The 22446-nt window shown below is 46.2% G+C and overlaps 1 protein-coding gene across 1 annotated transcript in view; it reads left to right on the top strand.

Moving 5' to 3' along the window:
- Positions 1–22446, top strand: part of LOC126543091 (A.superbus venom factor 1-like) — a 97997-nt gene continuing 75551 nt past the window's right edge. The window contains exons 1-8 of the mRNA XM_050190227.2: positions 1–237; positions 353–598; positions 2486–2644; positions 6850–6978; positions 14257–14328; positions 16123–16317; positions 18306–18461; positions 21861–21990. Coding sequence (XP_050046184.2) covers positions 2531–2644; positions 6850–6978; positions 14257–14328; positions 16123–16317; positions 18306–18461; positions 21861–21990 — 796 coding nt within the window. The 5' untranslated portion in view covers positions 1–237; positions 353–598; positions 2486–2530. The remainder of the gene's footprint in view (positions 238–352; positions 599–2485; positions 2645–6849; positions 6979–14256; positions 14329–16122; positions 16318–18305; positions 18462–21860; positions 21991–22446) is intronic.

Below are 22446 nucleotides of genomic sequence, written 5' to 3'. Positions count from 1 at the left end.
TTTTGTAGTGTAGTTTCTCTCTTTGAAAAGAGTTGAGCAGCTTTGACTTTCTTTTTCTCTCTACATTCGCAGCTTTTCCTGGGAGCATTCGTTTTATAAATCCGTAATAAATATGGGAATATCTCTTCCAGTTTCGTGAATAAAAATCCTGTCCAGGGAGTCGTTCTTTTCAACTTTGGGCTGAAGCAAGAGGTTGGAGACGTGTGGTGGTTTTCAAGCAGCAAATCTCCAGTGCTTGTAAGAACCTAACCACTCACTGAACCGTTTTACCGGCGCGGCGGTCATTTCCAGCAATGGCTCCGCGTAGGGAGCTTGCTTCGAGGTGCGCTCAATCGCTGCTCCGATTGCGCAGCTCGAAGCCGGTGTCGCTGCGTACAATCTGCGGCGGGAGCACCTGGAGCCGTACATTGGCAACCGCTTGGATACGCTGTTTGCCAGCCACGGGCGCCTAGTGGTGAAGGCGACCGTCACGGAGGAAGCTACCGGAGCTAAGGAGTCGGCGCAAAGTGACAAGACGGTTTTTTCTAAAACGCCTTACGTGATTTCACTGAGGAAGAATCAACGAAGTTTCAAACCCGGCCTGAAGATATACATCATCGTGAGTGTGAACAAGCTTAAGCGTTTCGCTATTTGATGGTGATTTCATGGTCTTAAACTCATCTTTGCCATTTGAAGTTCACATGGGCCCTTTTTAAATTATGGGGTTTTACGTGCCAAAACCACTTTCTGATTATGAGGCACGCCGTAGTGGAGAACTTCGGAAATTTCGACCACCTGGGGTTCCTTACCGTGCACCTAAATCTAAGTACACGGGTGTTTTCGCATTTCGCCCCCATCGAAATGCGGCCGCCGTGGCCGGGATTTGATCCCGCGACCTTGTGCTCAGCAGCCTAACACCATAACCACTGAGCAACCACGGCGGGTTCACATGGGCCCTTCGGCTTCGTATGCGCACAAAGTACACACACTCACCGCATTACGGGAGCTGCGAAGTCCCACCGTGTTGCGGAATTTTCAGGGCTCGCTATCGTGCCAGGGACGTAGAAAGTGCCGACGGGAAACGTGTGGGAACAACAGTGTCCCGTTGAGGAAAAGCTCGCTGACTTTCGACACTCAATGCCTCAATGTGGACGTAGCATTTAAGCCCTTGAGCAACCCGCTAACGTGGCACGTACCCTAAAAGCACCAGGGCCTATATATGTGCAGGTGGTTTCAAAATTACTTCGGTGGACGTTACACTTTATGCATCCAGATGTGTTAGATACCTCATCGAAATCTCGGAACGTACAATACTCTTGCTCACGCTCTTCATTTGTTCGTGAAATTTGGAAGAGCGAGAGCGCAGGAAGAAGAAACTGAGGAGGTGACTGCAAGTTCGATATTATAGAGCTGCGCATTGTATGAAGCGGTATGGCGAGTCATTAGTACATATCAGAAGTTCATCCGTCTACTTCAGTTTTTCAGCCTTCCGCCACCGAGCTTTTTGGCATTTAACGACTACACTGCGGGGAAGTATGAAGCGAAAATGAATTAGGTCACGAGTTTGATTGGCTAGTAACTATATTTATCACACTCTCAATTTGCCGAGCTCCACCTCGTCTCCTGATTAGCTGCAAGGCTATGGCGTATGCCAATGATTTCTTTCGTTCCCATGCATGTGGCCGACAAGCAAGGAATGCGGCACCCTAGTGCTTTCCATCACTTGCACACAGCACAGGCAACATCTGGTAACCACCCATGACAGACGCCTCGCCGTCCCATATAAAAGTGATCTGTTACCAACCTTCTGTGTCGTTGGGGGGGAAAACAACGAAGCTCAAAGATATTGAGTTTCTAATGACTGCGCGGATAGAAATTAAACCGCAGTAAAACTTCGCACCGACGGGCACTCATCACCTCCTCGCTCCCTTATGTATCCCTCTTCTTCTTCTTTTTTTTTTTTTTTTTGTGCCCTTCCTTATAATCTACTGCCAACGCAGACTCGCCTGCACAACTCCTATTCAGGAGTATTGTTCATCTCCTTATTCTCTTTCGCCGACTAGTGGCCGCTATAATGTCGTGGGCCTTTAACTTATACGCGTTCCATCACATGCTTGAAAACAAGGCTAACCTCTCATTACGGAGAAACGAAATCGGCCTAGTTCTAAGCATTCGTGTTTCCTTGTGTGCTTATTAACTTAAGATAAATTACAAGCCTACGTGAGACTTCTCAGTTGTTTTTTTCTGTCGCCTTGTAATGCAATTTTATGTCTTTAAGACATAAGACAACGAAATTCCAAAGGTGCGTGTAGCACTTTCTAAAAGTCAGATCATGCTAACTCCATTTAATTTTTTTATAATGTAGGATACCCTCTCGTCAACGCCAAAGAGAATTCGCTTTCGTTTAAGAACGTAACTGAGTTCACCTCTCATGTTAGACAAGAATGGACATCCTTATGGAAACGCCTTTCTTCCAAGCTAATTGTGTCATGCATGCACCATGCAGGCTGAAGTAACATACGTCAATGGAAACCCAGCTCCAAATGTACCGATGAAGGCCATTCGGCTGAAGTCGAAACAAACATACAAAGCTACGACCCAAAACAACGGAGTGGCAACGTTCTTCGTACCAACGTCCATCGAGGACGGCATGCTGTCTATCGAGGTGAGAAAAATCACGCCTTATCAAACAGATTGCTGGCTTCGGCCGGGGCGTGAACGGAAACGTCTCGCGTACGCAGCTTGGAAACGTAGCGCATAAAGTGAAATAATCATCCATGTTGACGTGACTGAATCAATTTCAATGTTCAGAACACTTTGTCGAGAAAAAAAAAAAACAGGTAATCTGCTGGGTGCGATCCGAGATCGTTGTTCGGCGCGTTCGTTCGGTTAAGGCCGATCCACACGACGGACCAAATTGCTCTTTTGGACCGCGGTCTGCGCATCACGTGATAGAACGTCACCAGTTCGTGCGGACCGCCGTTGGCCCGCGCAAGACCGCAGCCCTCGCGGTCCAACAAATCGCCGAGACTTCTCCCGCTTCAGTTCTGGCGGCGGACCGCATGCAAACCGCAGCGATTTTGGCGTAGCCAAGGAATGATGTCCGGCAACAAAGTGTCTTCAGCCAAATCCAATCTAGTTTTTGGCTCAGCAAAAGCCAGTCGTTTCATGTCCGCCGTTCCGCCTACACATGCGTGCAGCAGATATATTTTTTTAAACACCATGTCCTCTAGGAGTGACGAAGAGGTTATTTATGTTGTATCCCTCGTTGAGCACTTCACGGCTTTGTGGGAATATAGCCGCAATGATTACAATGATAACGCGAAAAAGCGTTAGTGTAGCTGGTTGGTCCGCTCTGCCGTCTGCTACGGCGGTCCGCCGTGTGGATGTGCTCTGCGCCGGACCGAACCGTGGCGGGCCGTGACGTCGCATCACGTGACCGATCGGCCCGCAGACTTGGTCCGTCGTGTGGCTCGGCTTTTACCGGCGCACGCGATTGGCCTACTCCGCGGCTACGTCGCCAGCCTCGGGGCGCAGCCACTTCTTTGGTGACGTCAAAATGGTGACACGCTCCTGTCAATTGTCTTGCAACCGGGCACGTCGTCTGCTAGGTGCCGAACGCGACGGGAGTTAGGAAGTTTGGAGCGATCATGGGAGCGATCATACGCTCGTTACGAGACCGGCTTCGCATGACACGTCTGGTGGATTGGATTAGATTCGAACGGCGGCTTTGGACGCGGAATGGCACGTTCGGATACAATACATAGCTTAATTCGAGAAAATGGCGCTTGCGATGGGAACTTCGGTCGTTGCATTGGCGTTGCTTGAGGAGGAACGAGAGCAGTGGAAGTGCGAAACGCGTTTGCAGAAATGGCAGAAAGCGAATTCCGGCGTCGCTTTCGTTTCTCAAAATAAATAGTGCGTTGGTTGTGCAACGAACTCCACCCCATCATCGGGTGCCAGTGAAGCACTAGATTGTTGTTGTTGCCTCTTGAAAAGTGCGCCACTGTTCCCATCGTTTCTTTTCTTCTTCTTCTTTTCCTCGCTGTGCGCGACACCACCTAGGGACGACGCAGAGAAACTAATCGTTATAAATTGTAGTAGTCACACGTATTACTATTTGAAAACGTGTTTAACCTTGAGAAGAAAGAAATACACTTTTTAGATAAAGATTGGAAGACAAGAAACATTTCGTTTTGTAGTAAACTGTCTGCGAGCAGACGACAGGCCAAGGAAGTAATCTTCCGGGGAGTTCATAACCTGCCTATTAGCTACTCTCTCCGCCCCGTTCTCACCAATTGCATACTGCCACTTTGGGACGTTGCATCAACCGAACAGAACGCGTATCGAACAAAAATGTCCGATCGCGCCCCTGCAGTAATATTACGTAGGCTAAACCACGTCCCACTATTGTTGGGAGCAGTCACTGGGTGGGACGGGTGATAAGAATAATGATAGATGCATTACGTGGTGCATAAATAATGACAAACTACGACATAGCACTTTATCGCACATTTCATCTTAACACGTGTTATGCTCTCATGCATTAGCTCGAGACATAATCGAGGGAAAAGAATGGCTTGAATCTCAATCGCTGCTTCGTCTTTCGGGCGAAACAGCGACTTTTTTTAACACCTCTGTAGCAAGCGATTAGTTCAAAAATTTAACCTTATTCTAAAAGTGTCCCTATCAAATTATAATGCTTGAAATGTTCTCCAAGTCTTCGCATTGTAAACGTACATTAAGCGTTGCTGTATGGCTCGTTTCATCAGCAGGAGAAAAATTGGCTGAAGGCTTAGTTTGGTTAAGCCTGGAAGATTGCGAAAGCAATACCCTTGGCTGCGCCTTGGTTCGGCTGATGGTGTGGACATGGTTGCCCTTTGTTAAACTTATGGCTATACATCATCCGACATAGCGCAAGGCAGCGCGCTGATCACTGCGAGGAGCCGAGCTGTAGCCCCATTTATCCTCCTAGCGTGACGTCACACCAGCGAGCGCCTTCTCTCGGTAGCGCCGCAGCAGCGGTGCGCAAGGCTTCGCCTCCACCATCGATGCCGCGAGCTGGGGCCCCGTCTCTTGGTCTGGCGTGACGTCACACGGTCACGTGACGCGCAGCTGCGTAAGGAGGCGCCACGACCACCGATGGGCCGAAAGTGCGAGCAGTATTGCTTTCGCAATAAAAAACAAAAGAAGTCGCAGTTTCGCCCGAAAGGCGAAGCATCGATTGCCTTAGCAAATTACTAGACAGGAGCCCTATAACGTAAAACTATTCGAGTCTGTTTTTATTCCATTCTTAGACATAAAATTTACTTAACCGCCGACGCAAGCATGAGGCGGTGACCTGCAGCGTTGCCTGAACAGCCCAATCAAACGCTCTCTTCGTGCCAGTGCCTGAACGATCGGCGCCAGTGCCTGAACCAGTGCCTGAACGATCGGCGGCAGCCATCTTCTATTCCTTCCGGAACGGGGCAGGGGCGCTATAACGTAAAGCTATTCCAAACGTTTCTATTCCAATTCTGCAATCAGCCCTCCGCGATTGGTCAAAAACTTTTTCCGACCACCCCCACTTCGTCTGTCTGTCTGTCACGCGACCTCACGAAAACCGCGATAACTCCCCATCTGAAATGCGCGTACACACTGATTATGCATGATTGGACCAAACAAAAGAAAAATAATTATTTCTCATTGGACGCCTTTTCGCCATTAACTTTCGGCTATGGGTCAAAAGTTTTCGGGCTGCACCCACTTCACCTGCCTGTCACGCAACGTTACAAAACCACGAAAACTCCTGTTTTCGTGATTAGAAAAAAACAGAAAAAACAGAAAACATACAGTTTTGTTCAGCATATTAATGTATCTTTAACGCGTACACGTCACCTTGACGCAATGATTTTTCGCGCTTTTGTGACGTTGAGTGACAGACAGGCGAAGTGGGCGCAGTATGAAACTTTTTGACCAATAGCAGAGGGTTAATGGCAAAAAGGCGTCGAACCAGAAATGATTATTTTTCTTTTGTTCGGTCGAATTATGCATAACCAGTGTGTACACGTCTTGTCAGATTGGGAGCTATCCGTCGCATGACAGACAGGTGAAGTGGGTGGTCCAAAAAAGTTTTTGACCATTCTTCGAGGGCTTATTATAGAATTGGAATAGAAAAGTTTAGAATAGCTTTGCGTTATAGCGCCCAGCGATACGAAGTAAGAATAGTAGTTTTATTGGCCGCATAAACTTGGAAACATTCACTTACTAACTGAATGAACAAGCATGCTGTCAGCGCACACGAGCACATATGAACACATCACACTCGATAAGCGCGGACGCTCGCTGCAATACACTGCACGCTGGTGTGGGCAAGTGCGGCAGCAGCAGCGAGCTAAGTGAACTTCGCGCGGTCTATCGCTTCAACGCAAGAGCGTCGGGAGCATTGCGCGCACAAAGGTATGAGCTGTCTGCAGATCCCTTGCGCGCGACCGTGCAAAGTACACACTTGGCGGTGTCGAAGCCGCCCCCCCCCCTCCCCCCAGTGCTGCCTCTCCACTTTCCTCCATATATGGCGGGCGAAATTGAGCGGCGATCGTCAGTTTCCCTTGCGTGCTTTCCCTCGCACATACAGCATACGACGCGCGGCGGCGGTGTTATGGCCCTCGGACTTTAAAAGGAATATCACAGCGACGGCGATGGCGGAAATGCACTTGGAGTGTTATATAATTGCTATCACAATAAAAATATAAGAGAATACAACGTAATACCTGCGACATGATAACATATTTACGGGGTACTGAGGCCACACTTACGATAATGATCTTCGCGGGCGCCGTGCGCCGGCTGGGATAAAGTTTTAGAGTATTGCTTTCTGTCTTTTTCTTTAAGGTGGCGACCGACGTTGGGACGTACCCATATGATCACCAGGCGCGAGAGCAACTGACTCTGCAGCCCTACCAAAGTGTTTCAGATGGATTCATCGCCATCGAAAGAAAAGACCCGAAGAGCGTTGTTGAAGTGAGATATTCCGACTTGTTTGCTGGCGTCCTTGGGTGAAAGAGTATGTACAAAACGCGCGCACAAATGCGACCTGAAAGTTTCAAGCGCATACAGCTTGAAAATTGATTTTTTTAATACGGGCATGTATTGCAGTCGAGCCGCTGTGGTTGCACCGTCACTAACGCAATATCTGCAAACGACCTTTTTTCAATTGCATGTGAGCAGTGAGATTACAGGGTAACGTAATAGGTTTTTCGAACCCCTCCCCTTCAGGTTGTTCTGTACGTGAAGAACCAGTTCTGTACCGTTCTGGGTTTTTATTGAGCACAATATGGGTTAAGCGTATAACGATCGCATTCCCGAGGACACCTTTCAAATTCCGCGTTCTGAGAGTACCACGAAGGCGGGGCTTCTGCGTGTGTTCATATTGCCTGAAGTTTTCCCCTACAGTATTTTGCAAAACCACTCACCCTCTGTGACGGCTCAGTGTCTATGTCGCTCTGCTGCTGTAAGAAAGAGGTCGTAGTGACCGCACTCGCATGGAGGCGAAATGTAATAACGCTCTCGCATCGAGGTTTGCTCGTGCGAACCTAAGGTATTTTAAGTTAACCTCAAGACTTCAACCTCAGCATCAAACCAAATGAAGCAGTTCAAGCAACTATTCATACAGCACCTCACATTTGTCTTCGCAAGAAATTTCTGAACGATTTCTTAGCACGATTTGTCAGTTCAACTAATATCCCGACGCCTGCTCATTCATGCTTTATTTCGAAATTTCCGTTCTGGCCCACTACTAGCCATTAGCTACGGGGCCGTACAGCGTGTGCAAACATTTGTATTCAATACACAAAGACGAAGAAGACGAAGTGTCTGCGAGGCAGAACGCTATTTAAAGATGATTTACAGTTAACTTTGTCTTCTATGACAGGCTTGGAAAGAGATATTAAAGCGATGAGCCTTTGTCCAATTTTCAAAGGTACCATTAAAAAAATCTGAGGTTTTAGTATCATTAACAAAAAGGGGTACTGATTGGCCATGGTGGAATAGTGATTGCGCACTAGATTGTAGACGCCGAAAGGCTGCAAGGAAGAAACCAAATTTCAATCAGTGCCCTACTAATTGGAGTATAATTATAAGTATGCTACTTCTATGTTTAAAAGAACAATTTTATTAGCGAAGAATAAATATGATGAAAAACGCTTCAATTTTTTATCGAAAAGTGGTCATAAAAACGTACTACTTAGGTTTCTACGCTCTCGCAAGGCCGTTCCAGTGCCCATAAATATTGACTCAGTTGTTCTGTCACCAAAAGAATCGTTAGAATCATTAGATAAAATTGCTAAAGGTTTAGAGCAGCGCTTTGCAACTCAGCTGCAGGTAAACTTAGTAGGGGTTCTGTCAGGGGATGATTTCATAGAGGTAACAATGGAAGAGCTTCAGCACGTTGTTCGGCTGCTCCCTGGCACAGCTCCGGGTCCAGATGGCGTTACATCAGGCGTGTTGAAAACATTTTTTGACCTCTCTCCACTAGACCTCTCTAATATTGTTAACTACTCCCTCGTGAACGCGTGGGTTCCTCCTGACTGGAAACTTACAAAAATTAGCCCCCTGCTTAAGAAACAAGAAGCGGGAATGCAATAGATAATATATGCCAATCGCACTAACTTCGAATGTTACGAAATTAATAGAAATGGTATTGCACATTTATATCATGATATTTTTAACGGATAATGCATTTTTGAGCCCGTGTTAAATTGGATTTGGACCCGGATGCTCGATATGGTGCGCACATGTCGATTTAGAGGGACGCATTAAACTTGCTCGACACAGGTAGCAGTGTGCAGCTTTAGTGACCCTTAATTTATCCAAAGCATACGACAGCGTAGAACATGTCATACTTATTAGCGTTTTAAATAGCATGAGTTTTCTTCGGTATATTATAAATTGGATACATGAATTTTTAAAGGATAGGAAATCTCATTGCTTCCAACGTGGCTTGTTGAGGGCAAGATATAATCAATGAAGAGTAGTTTCACCGGGATCTCTCCTTTCCCCTATTTAGTTTAACGCTTTATTCAGCTCAATTCCATTCTGTGACAACGTACAAGTATATGTCTGTGCAGACAAGATAGCGTTATTTGCGTCTACGAGTGATATTTACTCATTACAAAGAACACTGCTGTCATACTTAGGAACGCTTGAAGCTTGGTTTGCGGACATTCGAATGTCGCCTAATGTTAACAAAAGTTCCTTGTTTGTTCTTCCTTTGAATATATCGGTGAATATCTCTCTCCAATACCGTGATGAAATAATTCCGCAAGTTGATTTTAATGTCAAGGTGTAATATATGATGCAAGACTGAGCTGGCGAAATAATATTGGTCCTGCTGTATATCATCAATTTGCGTTTCATATCTATCACAAATATATGTCATGTTAAATATAGGGCAGCACGCGCTTTTGGCATGATGAGCTAACTTTGCCGACACCGCGCTGGGCTACGCAGGCACACCCTAATAATAATTTATCGCGTCTACGTTCGACCGATGCTAGAATTTGGATACGTGCTATTCTCTTGTGGGCCAGCGTACAAGATTAACCCTCTCGTTCTTCTAGAGCGCGAGGCTCTCCGGAATCGTCTTGGTTTACCAGATGTTAGAGCTAACAATGTTTTATATCAAGAAATATGCCTGCCTACATTTACCTGCAAATTCCGCATTCTAACAGTCAAAACATATTTAAACATTTACAAATCTTCATTGAGACAATCAATATTTGTATTTATTAGAGAAACGAGGGCATATTTCAATGAGTATTGGTCCTGCCGCTTACATAGACCTCAGGTTTTGTTTGTACAAGCTGAGCTAGATCCATTAAAAGTTAATGTACGCGACATAATTCGCCCACACAAGCCCTTGCCTAACATAAAGATTGAATTTGATTATATAGCCGCAACCAATACCAAACACCTACGGACTACATATTTAAATGACATGTTACAAGATAATTTAACGCAATCGGGAATAGCTAATATGATCGCGACTGATGCGTCGATGAATGAGGAGAAAATGGGTGTAGGTCACTATCCTGGACATATGTCACGATCCTGGACATATGCATTACGCCTTCCGGATTTTACACCCATATTTCTGACTGAACTATAAGCCATTATTTTAGCTCTTCGAAAACTTCCTTTAGATTACTCAACAGTGCTTATAGTGACTGATTCACTGTTAGTATGCATATCACTAACTCACTTTATCTTCAGACACTACTGTAGTCAATACATCTCTGGTGCCATTAGTATGGGTTCCAGGTTGTCGCGATATATTCCTAAATGAAATTGCTGACACACTTGCTCGGATATCTCTTGATGGGCCAGTTATGTTCGTTATGCCTACTTCGGCTTATGTCACCGTGGTTAGGTTCAGAAAATTACCTCCATTACAAGATTCTACAAAACTAAAATCCCAACGTGGGAATTTAATCATTTGCTATCTTCATGGAACACTTAATGGTGTCGGACACGTAAATTAGAAATCTCCATAACAAAATTACGCTGCCGCCTCCCACTATTAGATGTTTACCTATATAGGTTCGGCCTGGCACCGTCCCATCTGTGTCCCACCTGCCAGGAGCCTGAAAACATTGATCACTTTGCACTAGCATGCCGTCGATTTAGAAATCACAGAAAAAAATTAAATTTTCATTCAACAAGCTCGCTACTTATATAGATGTTCAAAATATCCTCTCCTTCGGGGCTTCTTCATTTGGCTTTAGCCACAGGAACATCTCCGTGGCCATTTGCGACTACCTCTGGTACACAAGAAGGCTACCACGTTAATTCTCGAAATCAGTAATTCGATAGCTCATTAAATCGCTGATTGTGTGTTCGAAATTATTGTCATACCACCAAAAATACCACAAAATATGATGTTTATACATAATTACAGCTATATTTATTTCTGTATTTGCCAGGTAAATCTATTTCCTAATTATCATGAATTTTCTACCTCAACCTGACTTCCCTTTCCGTTTAAGTGTAACCTCAACGAGGTTACACACTCCGTAGCACGAGGACTAGTCAACCGTGCCGGAGATGGTGCAGGTGCACCCGCAGGGCGCGACCGCCTTACAAGATACAACGACCTTGTAAAGTCATTTTACCTCGCAAGAAGAACCTTCCCCACCCCTCACCGCAAGTTAAACAGGGCACAGGCAACCACCCTTCGCCTGCTACAGACGAATACATACCCCTCCCTCACACGCTATCACACTATATACCCCGACATCTACCCGAGCCAGACGTGCAAGGTCTGTAAAACTGAATCGGCAACACTCCCCCACATGCTATGGGAGTGCAAACGTCAATACACAGACCTTAATCCCGTGACCCTCTCGTCGAGATGGCACGCCGCCCTGCGCAGCTCCCATCTCGACGACCAACTCTGGGCGACCCAGCAGGCCTACGAAGCGGCGAAGAGGCAAGACCTCGACGTCCCATCGTGGGAGGCCTAGGCCCAGCCGACAGAACTGCTGGTGTTCATTAAAGTTTACTCTATCTATCTATCTCGGTCTTCCCTTTATCATTTAACCGCCGTCTTCTTGGCCGATCTCCTGTCGTGGGTAAGCTCCACAAGTGAAGAATCAAGCAGACAATCAAGCAAGCTATTTTCTCTAGCCCAGTTATTTTCTCCTAATTTCTGCGTATATCTCTGGAGAGCAGCCATGGTTTGTGGCGCGGGAGCAAGTTGACGTTCCCGCGCCTCTACCGGGAATGGCGACATCACGGCAGTTGCGTCTAGGAAGCGGGCCGGCCTCCAAAGCGACACCGATGGCGAAGACACCAGTTTTTACTTGTTCAGCAGCGAGGACTTCTCCCATGACGACTTGGAGGTTGTGCGGAGGAGCCGCAAGGCAAAGGGAAGAAACAGCAGGGCCTCCCTGTCTTCAAGCACAACGACTGCATAGGATGAACTCGGAATACCGAAGTCAATACGATTCCTTTTTTACCGGCGGCGCTTTCTTACTTGCAGCCGGCATGCTATCCCGGGCAAAAAGTTGCCGGCATTTCCTTCCTGTTGAGACTGAGTATTCTTCGCCCAGCCATGAACATCCGTATAACCTTCAAATAGATGTCTTACAATAAAACAAATTCGCAGTAACAACAGGTTATTCATTGGTATGTGGCCGATAAAGCGGACTCTACATAAACCCTCACCCCCCTCGCTTTGCGCCGGGTCGCTTCGCATCTCTTGGCAAGAACCCTTCGTGCCAGGCCTAGTGATGAAGCCTAGAAAAAGTAACATGCGAAATTCTGCTGGCAGACAAGACACGTGTTCGTGGGCAGCCAATGGAAAAAAAATTACCGGCAACTTTTCGCTAGGCCTACTCTACCGGTAGACGGCAATGGAGCCACTGTTTTTGTACTTGGACTCGCTAACAACAACCTGAGGTGACTCAACAGTCTGTGTACTTCTTGAAGTGGTGTTGCCAACAAGTCACGCGCATTAGAGTCAATCCCCGTGAATATGTCTTGGCTATTGAAGTTGTACATGACACTTCGCTGAGAACTTTGAGCAAACTTAGGGAACATGACAGTATGAAGGTCGACTCGTATATCTCTCTGGACAGTGGTTGCCCTACTGGTGTCATCTACGACGTGGACGACTCCATCTCCAGTACTGACTTGCCGATTCTAATGACGCCAGCTGTTGACGGCGTCGCGATAACTCATGTGTGTCGCCTCAGTACACCACGCTGTGTGAAGGTAATCTTCAAGGGCGAGTTTATTCCCTCCCACGTCAAGGCGGGCCACTTTGTACACGCTGTGCGACCATTTATTCCAAGGCTACCCCAATGCCGCAATTGCATGAGGTTAGGACACGAGAGCTTCCTTGCGCTGCCCAGAGCCCCACGCTGTATACTCCTATGCAGCCACGGTTCTCAAATGCCCCAATCGCCTTGGATCCGATGATACCTTAGATCTCAAAGGACTGCCTCAAAATGAAGAAGGAAAGGGCGGTCTTGAAGTAGGTGGCAGGAGACCGTTCGTCTCGCCAGGATCCTGTCGCGGAAGTTATAAAGAGATGCTCCCGACGCTGTCAGACCCCAAAGAACACCGATGCTTCTGTGAAGAGTGCGGCCCATCCGAAGACTCCTCCTTCTATACCCCTTAGATCTGGCGGAGCCGAGTCTAACTCTGACAAGGTCGTGCCGGAGATCATCAATACGGAAGCTTGGCCCACACTACCAAAGCCACAGCCGAAGTCACAGCCGAAGCCACAGCCGATGCCACAGCCGATGCCACATCCGGAGTCACAGTCACATTAAAGGATACAGCGCACCGCGGTAGAGTCTGCCGCACCTACTCCCGACGAATTGCCCGAAGGAGACCGGCAGGTGGTTGTGATGCCTCGGTCCCTCATAAATACTCCACGCATACTCTTTAGCAAGCTGCATACTCTGTCAGCGCGAAGTGCGGTGCAAGTCCTGTATGCTCTTTATCCAGTGCTTGCAACTATCGAGTAAGCCCCGTGGCGCATCGGCAGCCTCCCATTCGCACAACCACTGGCCCTAGGATCATCCAAGATGTCTTCAACGCACATTACCAGCTATGTGACGTGACTTTGGTGTCACGGCTCTTCGTTGCACATACAGTGTTCACTCTCTTCTTCTTTACCTCTTTCTCTTCCCCTTTCCCTTACCCCCAGTGTAGGGTATATCAAACCAGACGATCGTTTGATTGACCTCCGTGCCCTTCTTTGCCTTGCTTTCTCTCTCTCTCTCTCTCTCTCTTTGCATTCAATTTGTGAGATTTTAAAAACAATGAAGAACTGACTTTTGCGCAGTCTTTATTCCAAAATCATGAAGTATTGTTGTTGTTTGTATTGCATGTTTGGGTCAAATTTTTTTGTCCGTTAGTGTCAATTTTGTTTAGTTCATTTAGTTTTGCTGCATTTGCTCCTTGCAATTCTATAATTTCCTTCGTTAGATTTATTGTAACCCCTAATCTTGTTTTGCATTCTCCAGTACTTACTTTCTTCCATGTTTCCTTATATATCATTTTATTTGTGGTTGTCCTCGTTGCTTTAGAAAACACATATTTATAAATAACAGGACGTCCCGATACAGTCTTTGACTATGGGACCTCCTTTTGTATATTATTCGTTTGTATAGCCTGCAAGCTATAATGAATAAATCAATTTCAATTTCAATTTAAAGGGTGTAGTGACCCATAGACACAATATATACGCTGGGACGCAGCATATATTAAATGAACTGTCATTTCTTGCAGGCAAATCAATTCTATGAAGCCGTTTTGTTCATTCATCAATTCGACAAAGTCAGTTCCTCGGTTTACTATGTGGTAAGATTTTTTTTCTTTCTGTCTTGTCGTTCTATGCCTTGTCGTATGGCATTTCTTTTTAGCCGTAAATCAGGATCTGCCGTGAGTCATCAACGAATAACTGAGCGAGTCTTCACAAAGAGGTGTTAGTATCACGATGGGACTGAGCCTGCTTTCCCGAACCACATTAGTATAAGGGATGTTATTGCAGAATTACAAAGGTTCTTGCTCGGGAAAGCAGCTTGCGATGAGTCGGCCGCCTTCGCTAATAAAGTGTACATCGTCATGCTAAGCTGGCACCTGCTCTAACGAACAATTCTAGCGTAAGATGATGTTTAAAGAGAAGGGAAGGGCGGGTGGGGAGGAGGGGTTAGCTGTGTAGTGAAAACGTATTCGAAGCCCGTTTTCGCTGATCAGTGCCATGCTAAACCAGTTCGTAAAAGCAGGTGCGGTCCAGTCTTGAGAGCGAATATATCACTAGAGAAGTCAGTCGACCAGTAATCAAATGTTTGTAAAATAAATCTTCGTGGGCTAAATTCACAAAGCTTTTATAACCTCGCATTAACCATATAAAAAGTACCCCGGCCAGTCGTAATAGCGTAATAACGAAACACCGATAACGTCGCGAAAGTGTTACACGCTGTTTCTTTGTGTCGTTCCATTGGGCAGGCTGACTAAGCCGCTACATGCAGGCATTCAGCACATATGCTGTTAGTAGCTCTTCGCCATTGGCAGGCCGCATTTGCTAATTATATGTCTGACGTCAGGATAGGTTAAAATTTTCTCTTACGCTAGAAATGTTCGTGCGAAAATTCCAGCCTGTCCCAATGCTGGACATATCAGTAGCGAAGCTGGACGACCTATGGTAAAGAACACTTACCAAATAAAAGTTTTGTGAATTCGTTCCCTGCTATCCTACGCAAAACCTTCCGGACTTTGCTGACCATGGCTGCTACTGCTGTTGCTGCTTTGCGGAATAGATCGCGCACAGGACAGCACTCGTATAGGGAATTGTACATGTAGCCCCGTCGGTACTACCTCTTAGGTGCACGTGTCGGTTTCCGGCTTTGCCATCCACAGAATTACGCAGTGAAACTAGGATAGCTACCTAAATATCCTCACTGCAGCAAATAAATACCGTCAAGCGCGCAATTGCTTCGTTAAATAGAAGCTTTTTACGCCACTTTTCCCGAGTTTTTGCACATCTGCTCGGTCGGTTTCTCGCCGAGTAAGGTGGGTCGCTCCTGGAGTTAGCACAAAAGTACACTGGGCCACGATTTTGTAGCGGTGCGTTTTCGGATGCATTTCTTTTTTTTTTTCGCGCTTTTCGCGCTTCTAGCGCTTCGTCAGTGGTAAGAGCTACGCTCCGCCCTCGTTATAGATGGGATCAGCCGGCCGTGAACGGTGGATAAGAGTGGCGTAGAATAGAGCGGAAGGCATCGCCAGAAAATCATGACCCTGGGCTGATCCCGGAGATGGTGTGATAAAAGTGGGCCGATCCTGAACACAGTGTAATTCGTGGTCGCGTGGACCACGTGGGTCGCATGGTGGTGGTGGTGGTGTTGGGGGGGGGGGGGGGGGGGGAGGGAATCTCCGCGTGTTGCTGTCATGCTGGGCAGAAACGTAATCGCTAGGGTCTAAAACACGTTGCAGAAGATGAAAAGATTTACAACGTGTAATTAACCGCTTCGCGAAAGCTTCGGTTCACAGAGGTGCCAAAATCTGCATAGTATTTCCTAGTTCTGTTTTCTTTTGTACAGCAAGGACATGGCTCGCCGAGATTGTTTTCAAACTGTTATATTTTCATGCATTCAGGTCCTGTCCAAGGGGAGAATACAAATGGTTCAGAAGCTGCCTGCAGGAAGAAGAATCGAGGAAAATATAGTGATACCTGTCACGCCTGAGATGACACCCAGCTTCCGCGTGGTGGTATTCGCCGTGCTTGGTCGACACGTCGTTACAGACTCCATTTACGTAAATGCGCAGCCAGCGTGCACGAACACGTCTTATGTAAGTGCAGCAGTGGTGCGCTGCTTACAGTTCTGAAAATGAATCTGCGAATGAGTGAGCCCACAGACCAAAAGCAAATATTCTATATAGAAGTCAATTTCACCATGCATATTTAAATAAAATCGCAATAAAAAGAAGGTTAAGCACAATTTTGCACATCGCGAACTAGAATTCTGCAGCCGTAACCGGTATATGATGAGCAAAGCGACCGTTTAACCCAGAAATGAGATCCTGAAGACGAATGACATTTCCGACCCGTCGAGTAAGGACTGCACCAGCTGTTTCCACAGGACACATGGGAGCAGTTATGCTTATTACAAACTTTGCTTTGATCGAAAGCGTGCAGGGTATTTACGGCGCGTGTGTAATTTTTCCTATGAACTAAACATTTGGCCACGAGTATATCAGAACGGCGGTTTGGCATCATTTTGAGAAAGTAACTAATATTAATATTCCCTGTAAATACAACAATGATTATTTTCGTTTACACATGCTTGTAACGTTCGCGGTCTGTTATCCTTACACGTGCGCATTGAAAGAAAAGCCGCTTGTTTTGATTGTCGGGATGAGAGCAGTAAAAACCAGCACACATGGTCATTAGTTTGAGCAAGCAAAGTAGCCTTGATGGAATTACGCCAGTCTTGGTGCATGCTGTGGTCCGAGATATTGCGGCAGAAAAGAAACAAAATAAAAGAAAAGAAAGGAAGGCAGAATAACGAATTTCTTTGACATGAAACGGACACGATGAGGATACTTGGTCAGTGGTCATGGAACGTCGCCGTGCGCTACGTTGGCGAGTTCATTCGAAAAAGTCTATACAACGAGAGGAAATACCAGTGTTCATTGAGCACGTGGCCCCAAGTTTTGAGTTAATTTTCTCAATCAGCATGTACTTAAATAGCGGCAGATGCGCTTCTTGGCTGAAGGACGTGCTCTGAACCAACCACGGCAGCAGTGGAAAGTCACTGTACAGCCATAGCTTCAAAAGGCTTGTTTGATGACAATGGTGCAGTAAAAGTGTCTGCTCTTACTTTTAAGTCGAAACACAATATGGATAACCTTTTCTCATTACGACTGATACTTGAAGAAATGCTTACTTAATTGGCGTCATCTGTATGACATACCCGTACCTATAAGTATATATACGCGGCGAGTGTTGCCATAGCTACGTTACACGTATAACACGACCACATGTCAGCCAGACTGTGCACTAACTATACATGGCGAAGTAATAGGTTACGGCGTCATTGACAGTACATGTGTTGCAAGAAAGACCAAGCCAGACAAGCGCCTGGGTGGTGCGTTCTTCCTTCTGTGTTTAAATGCGAGGCTCCCAGAAACAACTGCCAGTGAGAGAACACCTAGAAAAAGCACCTTTACTGTTTTTGCAACCGCTCTGAGAACTGCCGAGAGGTGCAGCCCTGCACGCGTGTTTACTAATGCCATCCAGCGCACCCAAAGGCTACAACGCCACGCTTGTGGCAAAAATCCTTCATCAAAACATCTCCAAAAGCCACTTTGCCGATGACTGCGTGGTAGAACCGCACTCTGCTTTGGTCATGAAGATGTGAGGCAGTGGATGAAATTCTCACATTGAGGCGGCCTTTCTTCTCTTATTATTCAGCTACCGTCCGCATATTTAAAATAATTGCCTTTTGTCGAATTTCCCTTTCCCGTGGTTATTACTGCTGCCTTTAGGTAGTGCATAGTACCGATTCGGTCGGGTCCTGTAGATGCTATATTATCCAAGGTATGCAGAAAATGCAAGTTGTTGGCACAGTGGCTGCAGTGGATATAAACGATAAATACATGTACCCTGTTCCGCATTGCTCAGGTATCGCAGATTGTTCTTATATATATATGGCGGGGATAATATCCGAACATACATGGTGGCTAGAACTATCATTCTACAAGACGTCGCGCCCTGGAAACGATCACCCCGGGATGACGCTTGTGACGGCATCGCTTTCATCGCTTGTGCATTTCAGTTCACCCTCGGAAGGAAGAATTTGGGAGCTGCATCTGAACCTATGGCCCTTGAGACGCTATTAGTTCAGGGCACGCCTGGAACACTTGTTGGCTTGTTGGGCGTAGACCAAGCACTCTACCTGCTGAGAAAAAAGGATCTCCTCACAAGGGACAAGGTAATGAATATATTAAAAGCGCTCTCGCTTCTGGACGCCTAAACTGGTCCGAGAACAAGGGCGTAATCGTCCAGCATTACTCGTAATAAGGACCCAGTCATTTATAAAGGATACGGAGCGGAACAGTTGAGACCCGATCGCAAAACGCGAAAGGGTTTCGTTGACTTATTCGAAATAATGCCGCCGTTAACTGTCCCCCAAAAGAGGGCGATGCATTAGAGGGGAAGAGATGCAGAAACAGCATACTGGATAGGCGCGACGGAGAAGTCTGCGCCTCATATATTTCAAACAGCCAATGAACTCAAAAGATAAATGTTTTACGATAACTTAAAGGACAGTTCACTAGTGTTCGAAGGCAGAGCAGGATGTTTGAAAACACACTGTTATAGAAAAGAGAATGCCGATAATGGCTATACATGGCGCAGCATGAGGAAATAGCGTAGAAAACATACAGAATATTTTGTTAGCTTTTAATTGTATTCATCCAGTAGTATGCGAAGACGTAGTGATCCAACCCAAAAGTTTGGGCTTTAAGTATAACATCCGCTGTGGAGAATAGCAATAGGCGACTGGAGTTTTGGTGGCACGAAAGCAGGAAACATAAACAAAATAGCTTAGGGTGATACGTTTCTGTTAGGTTCGATTATGTGTTAACGCGAAGCATTTGTCTTAAGTTCCCATAATAAGCGTAAAAGATCGGTAAATATAGAGAATCGTGGCGTCCTTCCCCACCCCGTTTCAAAGGGGCTTTTCATTATATCCATCCATCCAGGTTCAAATCCACTACACTGAATAGACCACATACATCATAGGCTCTCTTCCGATTTGGTATACTGGTTTGAGATCTCTCGTTTTATATTTATTTGTGCATGACTATACTTGCAGTTTATGTCCTACGCTTCCATATGAAGTAACTGGAGCGCTAAAGCAAATACGTTAGTGTAAACATGCAACATAAAGAAAACTGGGGCCGTATAACGTAAAACTATTCCAATATGTTTCTATTCTAATCTCTTGACGTCAAATTTGCGTAACCGCCGACGCAAGCATCGCGCGGTCACCCGCAGGGTTGTCTGAACAGACCAATCAAACGATCTCCTCGTTCATTGGAGGTCACTTTTGTTTGCTTGAAGAACGAATAACATTACCTACACTGAGCGGCTTGTCGTATCTAATTGGCTGACAAGAGGCGAGGAGAACGCTCAAGTGGAGAGGGATTCGATGGGGCCGAGCCACTGCACTCAATATCGATAACCGGATGAAGAGGGTGGTGCCGGGTTCTGCGATTGGTCCGCTTTCTCTTACATAGCTTGCGGTGGCTCGTCGACAATCGCGGCGGCATGCAACGGAAGCTTAAGAATGACGCTAAAACGGATCCTCTGCAAAGAACAGTTGCCAGAACGAGGTCGTAAACGTGCCGAAAGTTCTTGAAAACGTCACACGGCCACGGAAGAAGCTTTATTACACGCAAATAAACCTATGCTCTCCGGCAAAAGCGAGTAGCCAGTGCCGGAGCGATCGGCGGCAGTCATCTTTTATTCCTTTCGGAACGGGGCAGCCTACGGCTATTCAGAAGAAACTTCAGTTTTGTTCGGCATATTAATGCATCTTTAACGCGTACGCGTCACTTTGACGCGGTAAGATATTGCGGTTTTGTGACGTCGCGTGAGAGGCAGGTGAAGTGGGTGCAGCCCGAAAACTTTGGACCAATAGCCGAGCGCTAATGGCAAAAAGGCGTCGAATCAGAAATAACTATTTTTGTTTGTTCGGTCAAATTATGCATAATCAGTGTGTACACGTCATATCAAGAGGGGAGCTATCGCGGTCTTCATGACGTCGCGTGACAGACAGGTGAAATGGGGGTGGTCCAAAAACGTTTTTAACCAATCGCGGTGGGCTGATTGCAGAATTGAAATAGAAAAGTTTGGAATAGTTTTACGTTATAGCGCCCCTGCGGGATTTGTTTTGTGAAATTTGGACCGTCGCCGCCCCATTAGCAAACGCTCGCTAATATTGAGCATTTGGTGTTTTCAAAAAAACATTCCTGGATAAACTATATAATAATGAAATATGTAAAAACATCTTTAAACATTGTTAACATTTCTGATGCCCGTCAGCTCCCTTAGTCGAGCTTTTCAACAAGCACCAGTAAGCAAATAGGGACGGCAGCATGTTAACGTATTTCTCTTTGTCAACTACATCGCAATTGCGGCAGAATATTTGCCCCGTGCCAATATGGAGACATACAGCGAAGTGAAACGCTTCCGCGGACCTCCGTGCGTTAATCGCATAATTAAATGAGGAAAGTTGTCGTACTCAACATCCATATTCCACCATTTAACATAACGATACACCTCCGGCACATTAGGTGTATGTCTCAGCGGCAGTGTAGACGCTCTTTAAACAGATAAGCGCGTCACTGTGTTTCTAATAGCCCGCACTTGTCACGAAATCGGGAACTGATTTCGCGAAGGTTTTCTGTCGTGAGTGCTATCTTTGCCATTAGTCGGTCGCCTTCGCTAATTATATGCCCAGTATCTGAATTGGCGTAAATTTTCTCTTAAGAGCAATTTAAGAGTAATAGCTTTTTGCGCATGCGGGCTTAGGTTCCTTAGAAGATGATACGTGGTGCCAAAATTTTCACAGCTTAAGCTGTCGAATAGTGCAGTTCAATTATCTCTACTAAAGCCTAGAAAGTGAAACTCCAGCCTAGATGCGAATTAGTTCGCATCAACCGTTCTTCATTGACCGGCACCATTCACTTATAATATTTTTGCTATCATGAATCTCAGATGCTCGCTGTAATGAGCCGGCCTAGTGTGCGAACTTATTTGGGAACACGGGTGCTCGGTTTGTATTCATAAATCAGTTCATACGCTGAAGCGGCTCGTAAAAACAGCTGCCGGCCGATTCTGCTCGCTAGTATAATATTAACGCATAGGCGGCCGGACGATAACAAATGTTCCTGGAGAACGAAAATTGTTCTGAATACGACTTGAAATCCCGTCTTTAGAAAGCAGTTCGTATACGCTGAAGCAGTTCGCATGAAAAGGAAAAGGCCAGTCACGATAGCGAACGTCACAACGGAACACAGGGCACAAAGTCGCAGCTAATGACAAACATTTCTTACGAACGAAAATGTTTTGTAAACTATGCTTCTCATTAGCCGGTCACGTTCGCTAATATACGTCCAGCAAAACTATAGTGTTGAATAAGCGCCTAGTAAACGAACAACAGCATTCGCATTTTGCTTATTATGCTTTTTTTGTGACAAATTCTGAACACTTTGTAGGCTGTGCTACTCACAAAAGCGTAAGCAGCGAACTGAACTGATAGAACCGTGTCTGCAAGCCGACTCGACGTGAAAACATTCTAATTCGCACCATGTGTACTGGGCAGCTGTTCCAGTCTCTGGATTCCAAGGATCTCGGCTGCGGCGCGGGTGGAGGCACGAACGCGGTCGAAGCCCTTTCCAGTTCCGGAGTCGTGCTCATCACGCGAAATCCCGTGGGCAACCCCTTGAGAAGCGGTGAGATACTCGGCCAAGGCTCAGAGTCTCGGAGACCTGCATGTCATAGACTGACATATTTGGTTGTTTGGGTTTCTTTTAAGCTCTTGGCATGAGATGAAGGAAATGCTTGCGCTGTTTTGACATGGGGCCCTGTAACGTAAAACTATTCCAATATGTTTTTATTCCAATCTCCTGACGTCAAATTTGTGTAACCGCCGACGCAAGCGTCGGGCGGTCACCCGCAGGGTTGTCTCAACAGACCAATCAAACGCTCTCCTCGTTTATAGGAGGTCACTTTTTTTTGCTTGGAAAACGAATAACATTGCCTACACTAAGTGGCTTGTCTTATCTAATTGGCTGACAAGAGGCGAGGAGCATGCTCAAGTGGAGAGGGATTCGATGGGGCCGAGCCACTGCACTAAAAATCGATAACCGGATGAAGAGGGTGGTGCCGGCATCTGCGATTGGTCCGCT

The sequence above is a fragment of the Dermacentor andersoni genome, chromosome 1 (assembly GCF_023375885.2).
Source record: "Dermacentor andersoni chromosome 1, qqDerAnde1_hic_scaffold, whole genome shotgun sequence".
NCBI classification, from domain to species: Eukaryota; Metazoa; Arthropoda; class Arachnida; order Ixodida; family Ixodidae; genus Dermacentor; species Dermacentor andersoni.
This window is presented reverse-complemented; position numbering and strand designations above follow the sequence as displayed.